We start from the raw sequence: 13,366 nt of genomic DNA on the forward strand, positions 1-13,366 counted from the left end.
AAAAAAAAAAAAAAAAAAAAGAACACCATACCTGGGCACGTAAAACTGCTAAAGACCAAAGAGAAAATCTAGAAAGTAGCCAGAGAGAAAAAAAGAGATACATTATCTTCAAAAGAGAGACAATAAGACTGACAGTTGACCTATTAACAAAAACAATGGAAGATAATGAAACGGCATCTTAAAATGCAGAAACAATTTAAATAAAGGGCAAATTTTCAAACAAACAAAAACTATGAGAATCTGTTGCCAGCAGACCTGCACTAAAAGAACTATTAAAGAAACTTGTTCAGTCAGAATGAAAATGATCCCAGACAGAACTATGTACTTCAGGAAAGAATAAAGAGCAATGGAAAAGGTAAATATGTGGGTGAATGTAAATGACTATCACTGTACAAAATAATAATAATAGTCATGTCTTGTGGGGTTAAATTACATGTAGAATTAAAATTCATTCCCACAGTAGTGCCAAAGGCAGGAGGAAGTTTAAAGGAGTCAAAGTGTTCTAAGGTTCTATCATTATTGGGCAAGTGAAGCAATAATTTGTATGAGACTGTATTGAGGCGAGGATGCATGTTGTAATCTCTATGGTGGTAATAATAACAACAATGATAAAAGAATGCATGGACAACAAGCTAATAGAGGGAGAAGTAGAACAAAAATGTTTGACTAATCCAAAAGAAAGCTAAAAGAAGAAAAAATCAACATAAAGAGGTAGGTCAAATAAAAAAACAGTAAGATGGTAGACATAACCATATAATTACATCAAAAACACATGGATCAAATAATCCAAGTAAAAGGTCAAGATTATTAAGCTAGATAAAAGCCAAAATCCAAATACATGTGGCTCTATAAGAGATCACTTTTTAAATATATGAGATAGAAAGATTGAAAGTGAAAGAATGGAAAAATTATACCATGGTAACACTGATGAAAATAAATCTGAGTTAGCTATATTAATATTAGACAGAATGGACTTTCAGGCAAGAAGCTTTGCCAGAGATAAAGAGGGATATTTTGTAAGAAGAAAGAAGTCTCCCCCCCCCTCCCCAGGAAGATACTATAATTTTAAAGCAAAAATGGATGGAACTTGATAAATCTACAATCACAGTGGGAGACTTCAACATGCCTCTCAGCAGCTGGTAGACTAAGTGGACAAAAAAATCACTTAGAATATCTGAACAATACAATAAACCAACTTGACATAATTGACATATATGTAAAATCTACCTAAAACATTAGAATACACATTCTTTTAAAGTGCACATAGAACATTTATGAAAGTTGATAAGCTGAGTTATAAAGCAAGCTTTAATAAATTTCAAAGGATTGAAATTATTCAGAGTACTTTCTCTGGCCAGGGAAATCAATAACAAAAAGAGAGCTGGAAAATCTCCTATCATATTTTTCAGGAGAAACCACAACCACAACCCTGATTTTTATACAACTTTCTCCCAACAATGATCCTGCACCTGGGCAGCTGAGCATTCCTGGGAAAAAAAGATACAACCCTCCTCACTGGTCTGACTTTACATTTATACTCCTCATCCTTAAGTGGGCCTTCACTATTGCCCTGCAGTCCTATCACATTTCCCTGGTCAGTTCAATCTCACATCCAACTTTTACCTCTTTCCTTAGACCTCCAGCCTTGGTGATAATTTTCCTTCTTATTTCACTGAGAAAATAAAGGCAACCAGAAGAGAAGGTCATCCAGCTATCACCAGTTGTATCACCTATTTGCACCTGTGCCTGAATACTTTCTATTTCTTCCTGTTATGATGAAAGAATGTGCTTTTATCTTAGGCTAGCATATATACTTGTATGATCTGGATTCCACTAACTACTGCCTACTTCGATGATGCAGAAGAAAGGGAAGAATTGTGGGAGAAGTTTTTTCCATTAGCATACAAATGCTGTAATATCACCTATTCTAAAAGTTCCTTCAGCATCCTCTTCCAGCTGCTGCCTCATTTGTCTACTTTTTCTCATATTTATAGCAACCCCCCTGAAAATAGTTGTCTATATCCACCATCTCTGCTCCCTCTGATTCTAACTTGAATCCACCCCCTCAGGCTTGCATTCTGCCATTATAGTCCTATCTGTTCCCACCAAGGTGATCCATGTGGTACCAAATCCAGTGGTTAGTTCTCAGTCTTCATAACATACAAATGCTTTCAGCAACCTTTGACATCACTGGCCACTAACTCTCCCTTAAAAAGCTCTTTTCTTGGCTTGTGGAACACTACCCTCTCCTCATTTTCTTCCTACCTTTCAGGCTACTCCTTCTTGGTCTCCTTTGTTGGCTTCCTCTCTCATTCCTGATCTTTAAGTATTGGAATACTTCAAGGCTCCAACCTTGACCTCTTTTGTATCTGTACTTCCCTCCATGATTTCCTCCAGTTAACTGGATTTAACACAGTTCACATGGGGATGATGCCCACATTCATATCTCCAGCCTAGACCTCTCCTTTGACTCCAGACCTATTTATCCAATTGCATGTGTGTGTGTGTGTGTGTGTGTGTGTGTGTGTGTGTGTGTGTGTATAATGGCAGCTCAAGCTTAACAAATCTAAAGCTGAATTACTAATTTTCCCCTGTATCTGCTTCATGACCTGTATCCCCTGTCTTGCTCAAAGCCTCTATCAGAGTGTATTAGCTTCCTATTGTTGCAGTAACATTGGCACAAACTTGGTGGCTTAAAACAACACAAACTTATTCTCTTACAGTTCTGAAGGACAGAAGTCCAAAATTAATCTCACTGGCAGAATAAATATGTATGCAAGGTAGTGCTCCCTCTAGAGGCTCTAAGGGAGAATGCATTTCCTTGCTTTTTCCAGCCTCTAGAGCTGCATTCCTTGGCTTATGGCCTCTCCCTCCAATCTTCAAAGCCAGCAGTGTAGCAAACCTGCTTTAGTCCTTAAACTGCCTCCTCCTCCTATGTTGTCACATGTTTTTCTGCCTCCCTCTTATGAGGATACTTGTGCTTGCAGTTAGGGCTTGCCCAGATAATCCAGGAAAACTCCCCATTTAAAAATCCTTAATTTGAACAAAAATGTTTACAATTTGCATGGAAGCTCAAAAGACCCCAAATAGGCAAAGCAATCTTGAGAAAGAGAAACAGAGCTGAAGGCATCAGACTCCCTGACTTCAGACCATACTACAAAGCTACAGTCATCAAAACAGTATGGTATTGGCCCAAAACTAGAAATATAGATCAATGGAACAGGATAGAAAGTCCAGAGATAAACCCACACACCTATGGCCACCTAATCTATGAGAAAGGAGGCAAGAATATACAATGGAGAAAAGACAGTCTCTTCAAAAGTGGTGCTGGGAAAACTGGACAGCTACATGTAAAAGAATGAAATTAGAACATTCTCTAACACCATACACAAAAATAAACTCAAAATGGATTAAAGACCTAAATGTAAGGCCAAACACTAAAACTGTCAGAGGAAAACATAGGCAGAACACCTTCTGGCATAAAGTGCAGCCAGACCTTTTTTGATCTACCTCCGAGAGTAATGTAAATAAAAAGAAAAATAAACAAACGGGACCTAATGAAACTCTAAAGCTTTTGCACAGCAAAGGAAACCATAAACAAAATGAAAAGACAACCCACAGAACTGGAGAAAATATTTGCAAATGAAGCGACTGACAAGGAATCAATCTCCAAAATATACAAACAGCTCATGCAGCTCAGTATCAGACAAACAAACAACCCAATCAAAAACGGGGCAGAAGACCTAAATAGACATTTCTCCAACGAAGACATACAGGTGGCCAAAAAGCATGTGAAAAGCTGCTCAACATCACTAATTATTAGAGAAGTGCAAATCAAAAGTACAGTGAGGTATCACCTCACACTGGTCAGAATGGCCATCATCAAAAAGTCTACCAATGATATATGCTGGAGAGGGTGTGGCGAAAAGGGGGCCCTCCTACACTGTTGGTAGGAATGTAAATTGGTACAGCCATTATGGAGAACAGTATGGAGTTTCCTTAAAAAACTAAAAACAGAGTTACCATATGATCCAGCAATCCCACTCCTGAGCATATATCTGGAGAAAACCATAATTTGAAAAGATCCATGCACCCTAATGTTCACTGTAGCATTATTTACTATAGCCAAGACATGGAAGCAGCCTAAATGTCCATCAAAAGAGGAGTGGATAAAGAAGATGTGATGTACATGTACGTACACACACACACACACACACACACACACACACACACACAATGGAATATTACTCAGCCATAAAAAAGAAATAATGCCATTTGCAGCAACATGAATGGACCTAGAGATTCTCATACTGAGTGAAGTAAGTCAGACAGAAAGACAAATATCATATGATATCACTTATATGTGGAATCTAAAAAAATGATACAAATGAACTTATTACAAAATAGAGTCACAGAGGTAGAAAACAAACTTATGGTTATGGCGGGGGGAAAAGTGGGGGAGGGATAAGTTGGGAGATTGGGAATGACATATATACATTACTATAGATAAAACAGACAACTAATACGGACCTATTGTATAGCACAGGGAACTCTACTCAGTACTTTGTAATGACCTATATGGGAAACGAATCTAAAAAAAAGTGGATATATGTATAACTGATTCACTTTGCTGTACAGCAGAAACGAACACAACATTGTAAATCAACTATACACCAATAAAGTAAAGTAAAAAAAAAATCTTAATCATACCTGCAAAATCCCTTTTGCTATATAAGGTGACATTCATAGGTTCTGAGGATTAGGATGTGGACATCTTGGGGGCCATTATTCATCCCACGACACATAGTAAATGGCATCACCATTCTACAGTTGCTTAAATTATTATTATTATTACAATTATTATTATTCCTTTCCCTCAAACCTTACATTCAGTCGAGCAGAAAATCTTTTGGGGTCTACATTTAAAATATAGCAAGACTTTGATAGCTTCTTACCACCTCCACTGCTGTCATCATTTTGCCCAGATTATTTCAGTGACTAATATCTCTGTTCTATCTTCCAGTCTGCCCTTAACTGAGCAGCAGACTGACTCTTTAAAAATGTCAGATTATGTCACTCCCCTAATTAAAACACGTGAATGTCTGGCTATCTCACTGGCCTTTGTTTACCCCTGACTTCGCCATATCCTACTCTCCCCTTCCTGGCTGTGCTCCAGTCCCACTGGCCTTCTCTCTGCTCCCAGAGCGGGAGTCCCACCTGGCATTCAGATCTCAGATTCTGTTCACTTCCAGAGTGAGGCCCACTTAAAAATAGTCTTCCAGTTCCTCTGTCCCTTTCAACCTGTAAATAGCTCTTACCATCTATAGCTCCCTAAAATTCTGATTTATGGTCTGTCTCCCCAGCTAGAATATAATTTCTAGGACTTGCTCATTCATGGCTATTTTCCAAGCACCTAGACCAAAGTTTGGCACACAGTAGGCGATAAATACTTGATGAAAAATGCGCATGAATCTTCTTTGCTCCCTCCCACTTCTGACCACCTCTCCTAGGAGCTGGAGTGTGTGTGGAAAACAAAGAAGGATGTGGCCGGCTGTGCCCCAGAACTGGAAGCTCCCCCCTCCCTCAGAGAGATGTACCTGGAGGACTTTCTGGGCCTGCACGTCGACCACGAGGACTCTGCTCAGCGCGGGCTGGGCCACATAGATGTAGCGGTGCCTGACATTCACTGCTGAGGCCCACTGGCAGGGCTGGGTGGCGCCTCCTTCCCTTTGAGGACAGATTTCTTCCTGTAAAGGAGATAGGTTGCCATATGTCGTCTTAATTTCCTGTTCCCCCATCATCGCTGGGTTCCCTCTCCCCGACCCTGCTCTATCCCTTTCTTCCTCTCTCAGAATTCTTCACATCCAAAGAGTACGGCACGTGAGCCCTCCCGCATCACCAGGTTTTCACTCCACGTTCGTTCATCTTTCACCTCCTCCTGCTCTTACTGAGGCTGTAGCTCCCTTTGCCAGCCTCTCAATCAGCAGCTGCGTGGTCCGTGTTCTTCGACTCTTGTGAGCTACCTTCTCCCTTTCCTCATCCCCATCCATCGTATAAACAACTTCTGTCAATGACCAGACTCCTGAAGGAATTACCTGTGCACTCTCGGCTTCCTCACCTCTCACAAGTTCCTTAATCCCCTGGCTCTAGTCCTCAGCACAGAGCTGGTGGTGTTCTCACTGAGCTCCAGGCTGACTTCTCAGTTATTACATTTAAGCTCTGCCATCATTTTATTTGAACTTGGGGCATCATCTGACAGCGTCTTGACTACTTCTTGGCTCTTTTCCCTCCATCCTCCCCACTGGCTGATCCTTCTCTGTTGCTCAGTCCTACACTGTTTGCTGATCTCTAGATGCTGGGATGCTCAGAGGTCGCTCCTGGACGACTTCTCTAAAATCCACTCCCTTTGCTAATCTTTGTTAACCACGCCTATGACTTTAGACACAATCTATGTGCTTACAACTCCCAAATTCATATCTTTAGCTCAGTCCTCTTCTCAGAACTCTAGACTTAGCCACTTCCTAGGTCTACTTGGCTATTTAATTTACATCTCAAATGTATAAGTCCAAAATCAACTCTCAATTTTGCCTCCCAATCCTGCTCATTCCACTCAAATAAATGGCAGCTCCCTTGTTTTAATTCCTTAGACCAAACCTTTCAGGTCATCTTTGACTGCTTTCTCTCCCCATGCCCTCAGCCTTCAACCAATGCATCAAAAATCATTTCAGTTTTACCTTCAAGAATATATTCAGAATTAAACTTTCCGACCACTGCCACCTCTGTCACCTTGGCTCAAGCCACATCTGTCCGTCGAGTAACCGCTACAGCATTCAGACTATGCTCCTTGATTCCACCCTGGCCTCCTGCTAGTTGTTCTTGACACAGAAACCACAGGGATCACTGTGAAATACAAGTCAGCTCAACTCCCTCCACCACAGTAACATTCTTTCTTGCTCAGAACAGGGTCCAAGTCTTCCCTGAAGCCAACTAGGCCCTGAACACTCTGGCTCCTCTGTCCATCTCTGCCTTTTTTCTCCTTTTCCTATCCATCCTGTGCACACGGCATGCTTGCTCTTCTGCACTCACGCCGCCCTCCTGCACCAGGGCCTGTGCAGCTGGCTGTTCGTCAGGTGTCTACCTGGTTTATTTCCTCATGTCCTTTGGGTGTCAGCTTACGTGTCGTCTTCTTGAGACACCCTCTCTGGTCTCACCTAGCTTAGCGCCCCGGCATCCTCACTGCCTCACCTTTGCTGCGTTTCTCTTCTACCACTTGACCTTCTGCGTTTGTTTGTCTACCTACGTTTAGTCTTTCTTTTTTCACCAGATAGTAATAACCTTGAGAGCACACTCTTCGTTGGGCTTGCTGCCATACTCTTAGCACCCAGTAAAGCGCCTGACACAGAATTGGTGCCTAAAATATATTTGTTGAATGAATAAATGAGAGAAAAGGGGACCTTTTCCCTTAGTCTTCCATGATACACATTCTCATGTTTCTCCTCATGACTCTTGTCCAACACTGTCTCAACCTTTGTGGTTCCTCTCGGTGCATCTGCCCCTTAACTGCTGATGCCTCCCAGGGTTCTGTGCTAGGCACCTGACTCAAATCACTCACACGCACCCTTGGCGATCGGGTCTCCCATCCGGGCTTTCGTCAGTACCCTCATGCTGATGGCTCCCAGATGTGTCTTTAGCTCAGAACCACCTTCCCCAGTTCCCACATGGTTCCCTTACAGTCACCTCATACACAACCATCCACATCTGAACCGGTCCTCGCCTCCATCCCTGCTCCTCCTCTGGGTCCTCATCACCATCTGGTCAGCCAAGTCCAAAGCAGGAACACCATCTTTGATTCTTCCTTCTCCCACACAAGTCACTGTGAATTAGTCATCGAGGACTGCAGAGAGGTAGGAGGACTACCTCCTAAATCTCGGAGTTCTTCTACTTTCCATCTCCAGCCCCGTTTCTTTCCTAAATGGCTGCAATAGCTTTGAAACAGGTCTTTCTCCTTTTACACTCGCCACTCTCTGTCATCACATTTAATCCTCACAATAACCCCAATTTGCCTGTGAGAAAACGGAGGCTTAGAGGGGTTAAGTCACTTTTCTAAAGCCACTTAGACTGCTGAGTGACAGAGGTGGGACCTGAACCCACCTGTGCAGATCCTGTTCTAAAGCCTGTGCCCTTAACCTATTAATCCTGCCACTTCCTGCTGGGCAAAGTGGACATCTCATCCAGCAGAGGGGCCGGAGATGAGATGCCAACCTCCTACTCACTCAGCACTTGAGAAGGAGGGTCAGCTCATTGTAACCCTCCTGTGAGGTTCTAGACATTTTTTAGATGAGGAAAATATTATTTGGGACTGTTCCATAGCTCACAGAGTTCTTGTGTTGCCTGAAATGCCTACAAGACCTCTCTTACTGTGTCTTGTACTAGTTTCTTCGCAAAACTGAGCCCTGGTTAGCATTTGAGAGATGTCCCCTACAAGCTACATGTTAGGTTACTGCAAATATATGAGAAATTAGTGCCAATGTGATGGGTTACAATTATTCAAACCTAACTGCTGGAAATTAACTAGGACCACTCTTTCTCGATGGTTTTGTGGCTATCACGTGGAGGGAAAACTTATCAGAGGTAATACTTTAAAACATGATTAATTCAAAGGAAATAGCCTGGAAAACAGCTGCTCCCAAGCTGCAAATGTGAGAAATGCGACGCTCTGAGGTACACCACCAGTCAGGACAGCAATGCAACACACTCGTTTCAGGAACTTGTCTGGGCCAGGCCCACTTGCTCCATTAGCTCCAAGCCCATTACTGTGTCCCAGTTTATCCACTGTCTGTCTTCAAGGAGAGGGCACGTGGGGGCTTTTAGATGACTCTTGGATTAATGCCATACTTCTACCTTCAAGTCGCTAGGGATTAGTAGAAGAGGTCAGACCTCGAGCAAGAAAACACCAACACAACACCAAGTGGGATACCAGTGGGAGGGACGGAGCCGTGGGGCGGGGAAGCACAGCTCTGGAGGACGCCTCCTGACAGCTGGGTCTTGAGGGTTGGAAGGGTTTTTCTGGACCTGCTACCCGCAATCATCTCTTTTGCCTCTGCCCACTGCATGTCACGTTGCCACTTTTTACCTGGCCTCTTATTTGTTCACAGCAGCTCTGATGCGTGGGCCATTCACACATTTCAAGCTCTCTCCCCTGTTCCCTGGAGGCCACTGAGGGCCTCCAAGCTCTAAAATCTACTCAGTGCTTCCCATTCCCACCACCACTGGCTTAACCCAGGTCACCGCCCTCACCCGGGTGATCACAACAGCCTCTTCACCCGCTTCTGTGTTTCTAGTGCAACCCTTCTGATCATTACCCGCCGTGAGGCCCTGCACAGGTCCCAAAGCAGCCTGATCCTGGCCATCCTTCACCTGAAGTTCTTCGGTGCTTCCCATGAGAACTCCTCTGCTTTGACCCTTACCTACTGTCATCCTAAATCTGAGGCCCTTCCCACATCCATTCGTCCCTCCAGGCATAGAGAATATTTGCGGTTCCCTGAATGTGACCTGATGTTTTATGCCCCTGTGCTCCATATTCATGACATTTCCTCTCAAAACCCATCACCAATTCCCACCTGTTCTTCACAGCTGAGTCCAGGCATCACCTGCCCCAGGAGCCTTCTCTGACTTTGTCCCCCAAGGTCTGGAGAGGCCTCTCTCCTCAATGTTCCAGTGCACCTTACACATCCTTCTAGCAGCACTTGTTTGGCAGCTGTCTGTTCACACTTCTGTTTCTGTCATTTGACTGTGAACTCGCAGAGGCCAGGAACCCATCTGTCCGCCCCGGGCCTCCCCTCAGGCTCAGTGCATGGAAGTGGCCGCTGGAGGAAGGAATGAGAGTTTAAGCCTCATGTGCTCCTTCCTTAGCCTTGAACCACATCTGGAGCCACATCACATGTAGCAGATGGAATTTAAGAACTCAAGTGGCACACGCGGTGAAAGGCTGCCTCTCAGGATGCTGTGTATGAGGTGGACATGCCCCAGGCACAGACACTCACGTAGCTCATGAAGACCTTCTCCGTGGGTTTGAGGTGCCTCTGGATCTCACAGTCCACTGGGTGCAGGATGATTATGCCATCGTCGGAGAAGATGTAGAACATGTTTCCCACACTGAGGCCTGCGAAGAGCAAAGCACAGCCATACTTACGCCCCTCCTAGCAGCTGGTCCCCAGGCAGGCTCACATGCCACATCAGGCACAGATGAAACCTACAGTTTGGCTGCGTCTGATACAGGCACAGAGCGCAAGGCCTGGTCGAGGTGGGGTGAAGAGAGACGAGCAGGCGGTGTGTGGGGAGCGAGTGCCCGAAGGCTGCGAATCAATATGTACACCGAGGGCTCTGCAATCCCCAGGCTGTCCTCCCAGACACGCATACCTGTGCCAGGTCATCCAGGGCTGGCCAGCAACCCAAGTTTTCAAATAAGTGATAGCCTTGGCTTTGACATACATTTGACCTTTTCTGTTCCGAAAGGCAAAGTCTCCCGTGGTCCTTGTCCACCAGTCAAATCAGAATGGATCAGGTGATGCCAAAAAAGCAAAGGCTTTTATTTTTTTTTAAACACATTTATGTACAGTGCTGCTACCTGGGTTGTCAGGGCCTAAGCAAGCTGTGGCTGGTATTCCTTTGTCCAAACCGGGCCTGTCTGTGCCCGAGGCCCTTCCTTCAAGACAGTTTGCTCCAACATCTGCCCTACCAGTTCCCCTACAGCAGCCCCAGGCCAGGCGACGGAGCCCACAGCCTTGTTAGGCCACCTGCCTGTACCCCCATCCCAGCCCAGGACTGTCTGGGGAGAAATCTCTTTAGACTAGCAGAGAAGGGGCCTTGGGGACAAGTTAGTTCAGCCTCCTTATTTTAAAGACAAAGAACCTGAGGTCCAAGATGGGGAGGGGCTTGGTTGAGGCCATGTGCCTTTGTGCCCAAGCGGGGGTTAGACCCCGAGCCCCAGCCCTGGGCTCTGTCCCTTCACCCTGCTCTCCATAAAAGGTCCACATGACACAAGGGTGGGTAAGGTCTAGAGTTCTCCCTCTTTCTCCCCTCCCCTTCATTTCGTTTGAAGGTAAAACATTGAAAAGATTGCTATGAATTCTAAGAGAATTAGCGATGCGGAAAATCCTCTCTTTCCAGTCATGCTGAGAAAACCAGTGTACTGACTTAACTGACTAGCTGGGTAAGTTTTTGGTGAGTTAGAAAACAATAAAACAGGCAAATAGGAATCACCGTTCCACTTGCTTTCAGGGGCTCTGCAGGTCATTTTCACCAGTGCCTGTGGTTCCCAGTGTGGACAGAGGTCCCTGACTGTGTGACACAGCCTCACCTGCCTCTGGTTCTGTGCTGAGAGTGGCTCCGGGCAGGAGGGCTCCTGCCACTAAAGACGGCTAGACGCCAGCCTCTCAGAAACTGGGAGCACCTAGGAGCACTGCGTAAGTCCCAGTGGGAATCCTGGGGTGCTGGGCAGCCTGTCCTGAGAGCCAGACGAAGCAGGCCAGTGCCTCCTACACGGCTACCCACTGTTTGGAGTGGGCTAGGTAGCACACATTCGCTCTGACCCCAATCTCTCCTGTCTCCAGGAGGACTTTCTCTTCTGTACACTCTCACCTGGCACGCTTCTCTCACTCAAACCTGTAGGGGCCAGAGGGGGGTCAAAGTCCCTGTAGGACCACAGACCCCACAATAGCCTCCCAGGGTTTTTGGAAAATCAGTAGCTGGAAGAACCCACATGAGATGGAAAGCTTAGTAGAGCCCACGTGGGCTTTGCAGCTGTGGTTACACTGCAGGCTGAGCACCGGGCCTTGTCACAGTCGACAGTGCAATGTGAGGCTCAACAAGGCCTTGCTCCACAAATAACTTACTTCCAGAGAGCTGGCCTCACGAGCCAGCCCCTGGAAGGTTCTGCTTGTGATTAGCTTGACCAAGGGGACACACAGGAGCTTTCTCTGCTTCTGCACACCCATCATTTCACTGCTCCTATTGAGAGCTGACAGTGCCCCGGGGCCCTGCTGGCTTCTTTGCTTTTGCTTCTGTATTTCCCTACCTCCAGGCCTGGAGTTTGAGCAGGGAGGGGTGTGAGCAGGTGGGTCTTAAGTTGGACTTTGGGCCTCCAGAGCTGCATTTAACACTTTCCAGGGCCTCCCGCATTCTCTGAAGGTCTCCACTTTTGAAATTTGGAAACACCCCTTAGAAAACACCTTTTAAAGACACAGAGCCAAAGCTCTCTGTGTGCACTGTGGCCTAGGGACTAAGTTCAGGCGGCGTCAAGGGACCACTGTCCATGATTAGCAGCTGCTGCTCTGACTTTCCTTCTGAGGATTCCTGAAGCCCATTGGTAGCAATCCCTCATTTTCCGGGCTCTGCCTTTGTTCTGCTCCCAGACTTACTGTGTGAGCATTTGTGCCTGACATTCAGGAAATTACTCTGAGTGCGTGTATGCGTGCATAAGCTAGACTGTAGGTAACGTGGAAGTTCTTAAGGAAAAAATATGAGGAAATATGACGGGTTTTAAAGGAGGAAATTTAGTGCTTAGCCCCGAAATTGCATGGTGCTTTCTGCTGCTTCTCATACCGTCCCTCTGTCCACCTAGCTGGACAATAAGTTACCTCAGGGGATTTGGACTCTCTGGTGTAGGGGTTCATAGGTAGGGTTGGGGTCCACGAATGCACGTACACCCCACAGAGTGACTCGGGCTCTTTAACCCAGCGCCCACATGTGCCCGCTATTTTTGGAGCCATGTTATTAGACCATTTTTGACATACAAAAATGGCAATTTTGTATGGCCCAACCTAATATCTACAGATTGTCAGATAGATACAAATTTTAAAAACCCATTCATTTAGAAATATACATGTAAACATACATTTACAGAAATCACGGTAGCTTTTTTATTCAGCATTTCCTCAAAGTATACACTAAACCCCAACACCAGTATCAGTTACTCGAAAAAAGTTTAAGGCCCAGCTCTGACCAGGACCCCTGCCAAGAAGCTGGCTTCAGTGGAGGTTTCAAAATTGCTATAGGTGGAAACTTTCGTTTTAAAAATTCTAATCGTCTAATGTCCGTTAAAGACACTAGTAAGTTTAAATCTGCCTCAAGTGTGCCACTTGATTTTGACATGGACTTCCCTGCTCCCATCTGATTTGGCCCGTGGACTCCACTTGTGGGGACTGCTTGATGTCTGGAAAAGCTGTTGCCTTATGGAAAGATGGCCTGTTAGGGAACCATGAACACACGTGATCACAGGCACGACACAGAATAAGAAAGCTTGGTACCTTCTTCTCGCCATAGAATGTTTGCAACTGCAGCGTCAGAGAACGGTGAAAGCAGGAAT

General features: G+C 45.2%; 1 protein-coding gene across 1 annotated transcript in view; it reads right to left on the reverse strand.

Annotated features, from left to right (window-relative positions):
- FSTL4 (follistatin like 4) overlaps positions 1-13,366 on the reverse strand; it is a 448,259-nt gene that overhangs the window by 15,791 nt on the left and 419,102 nt on the right. The window contains exons 10-12 of the mRNA XM_007461353.1: positions 13,308-13,334; positions 10,044-10,162; positions 5,598-5,747 (exon numbers count right to left, since the gene is read on the reverse strand). Coding sequence (XP_007461415.1) covers positions 5,598-5,747; positions 10,044-10,162; positions 13,308-13,334 — 296 coding nt within the window. The remainder of the gene's footprint in view (positions 1-5,597; positions 5,748-10,043; positions 10,163-13,307; positions 13,335-13,366) is intronic.

This window comes from Lipotes vexillifer, unplaced genomic scaffold (genome assembly GCF_000442215.2).
Source record: "Lipotes vexillifer unplaced genomic scaffold, Lipotes_vexillifer_v1.1 scaffold217, whole genome shotgun sequence".
Classification (NCBI taxonomy): Eukaryota; Metazoa; Chordata; class Mammalia; order Artiodactyla; family Lipotidae; genus Lipotes; species Lipotes vexillifer.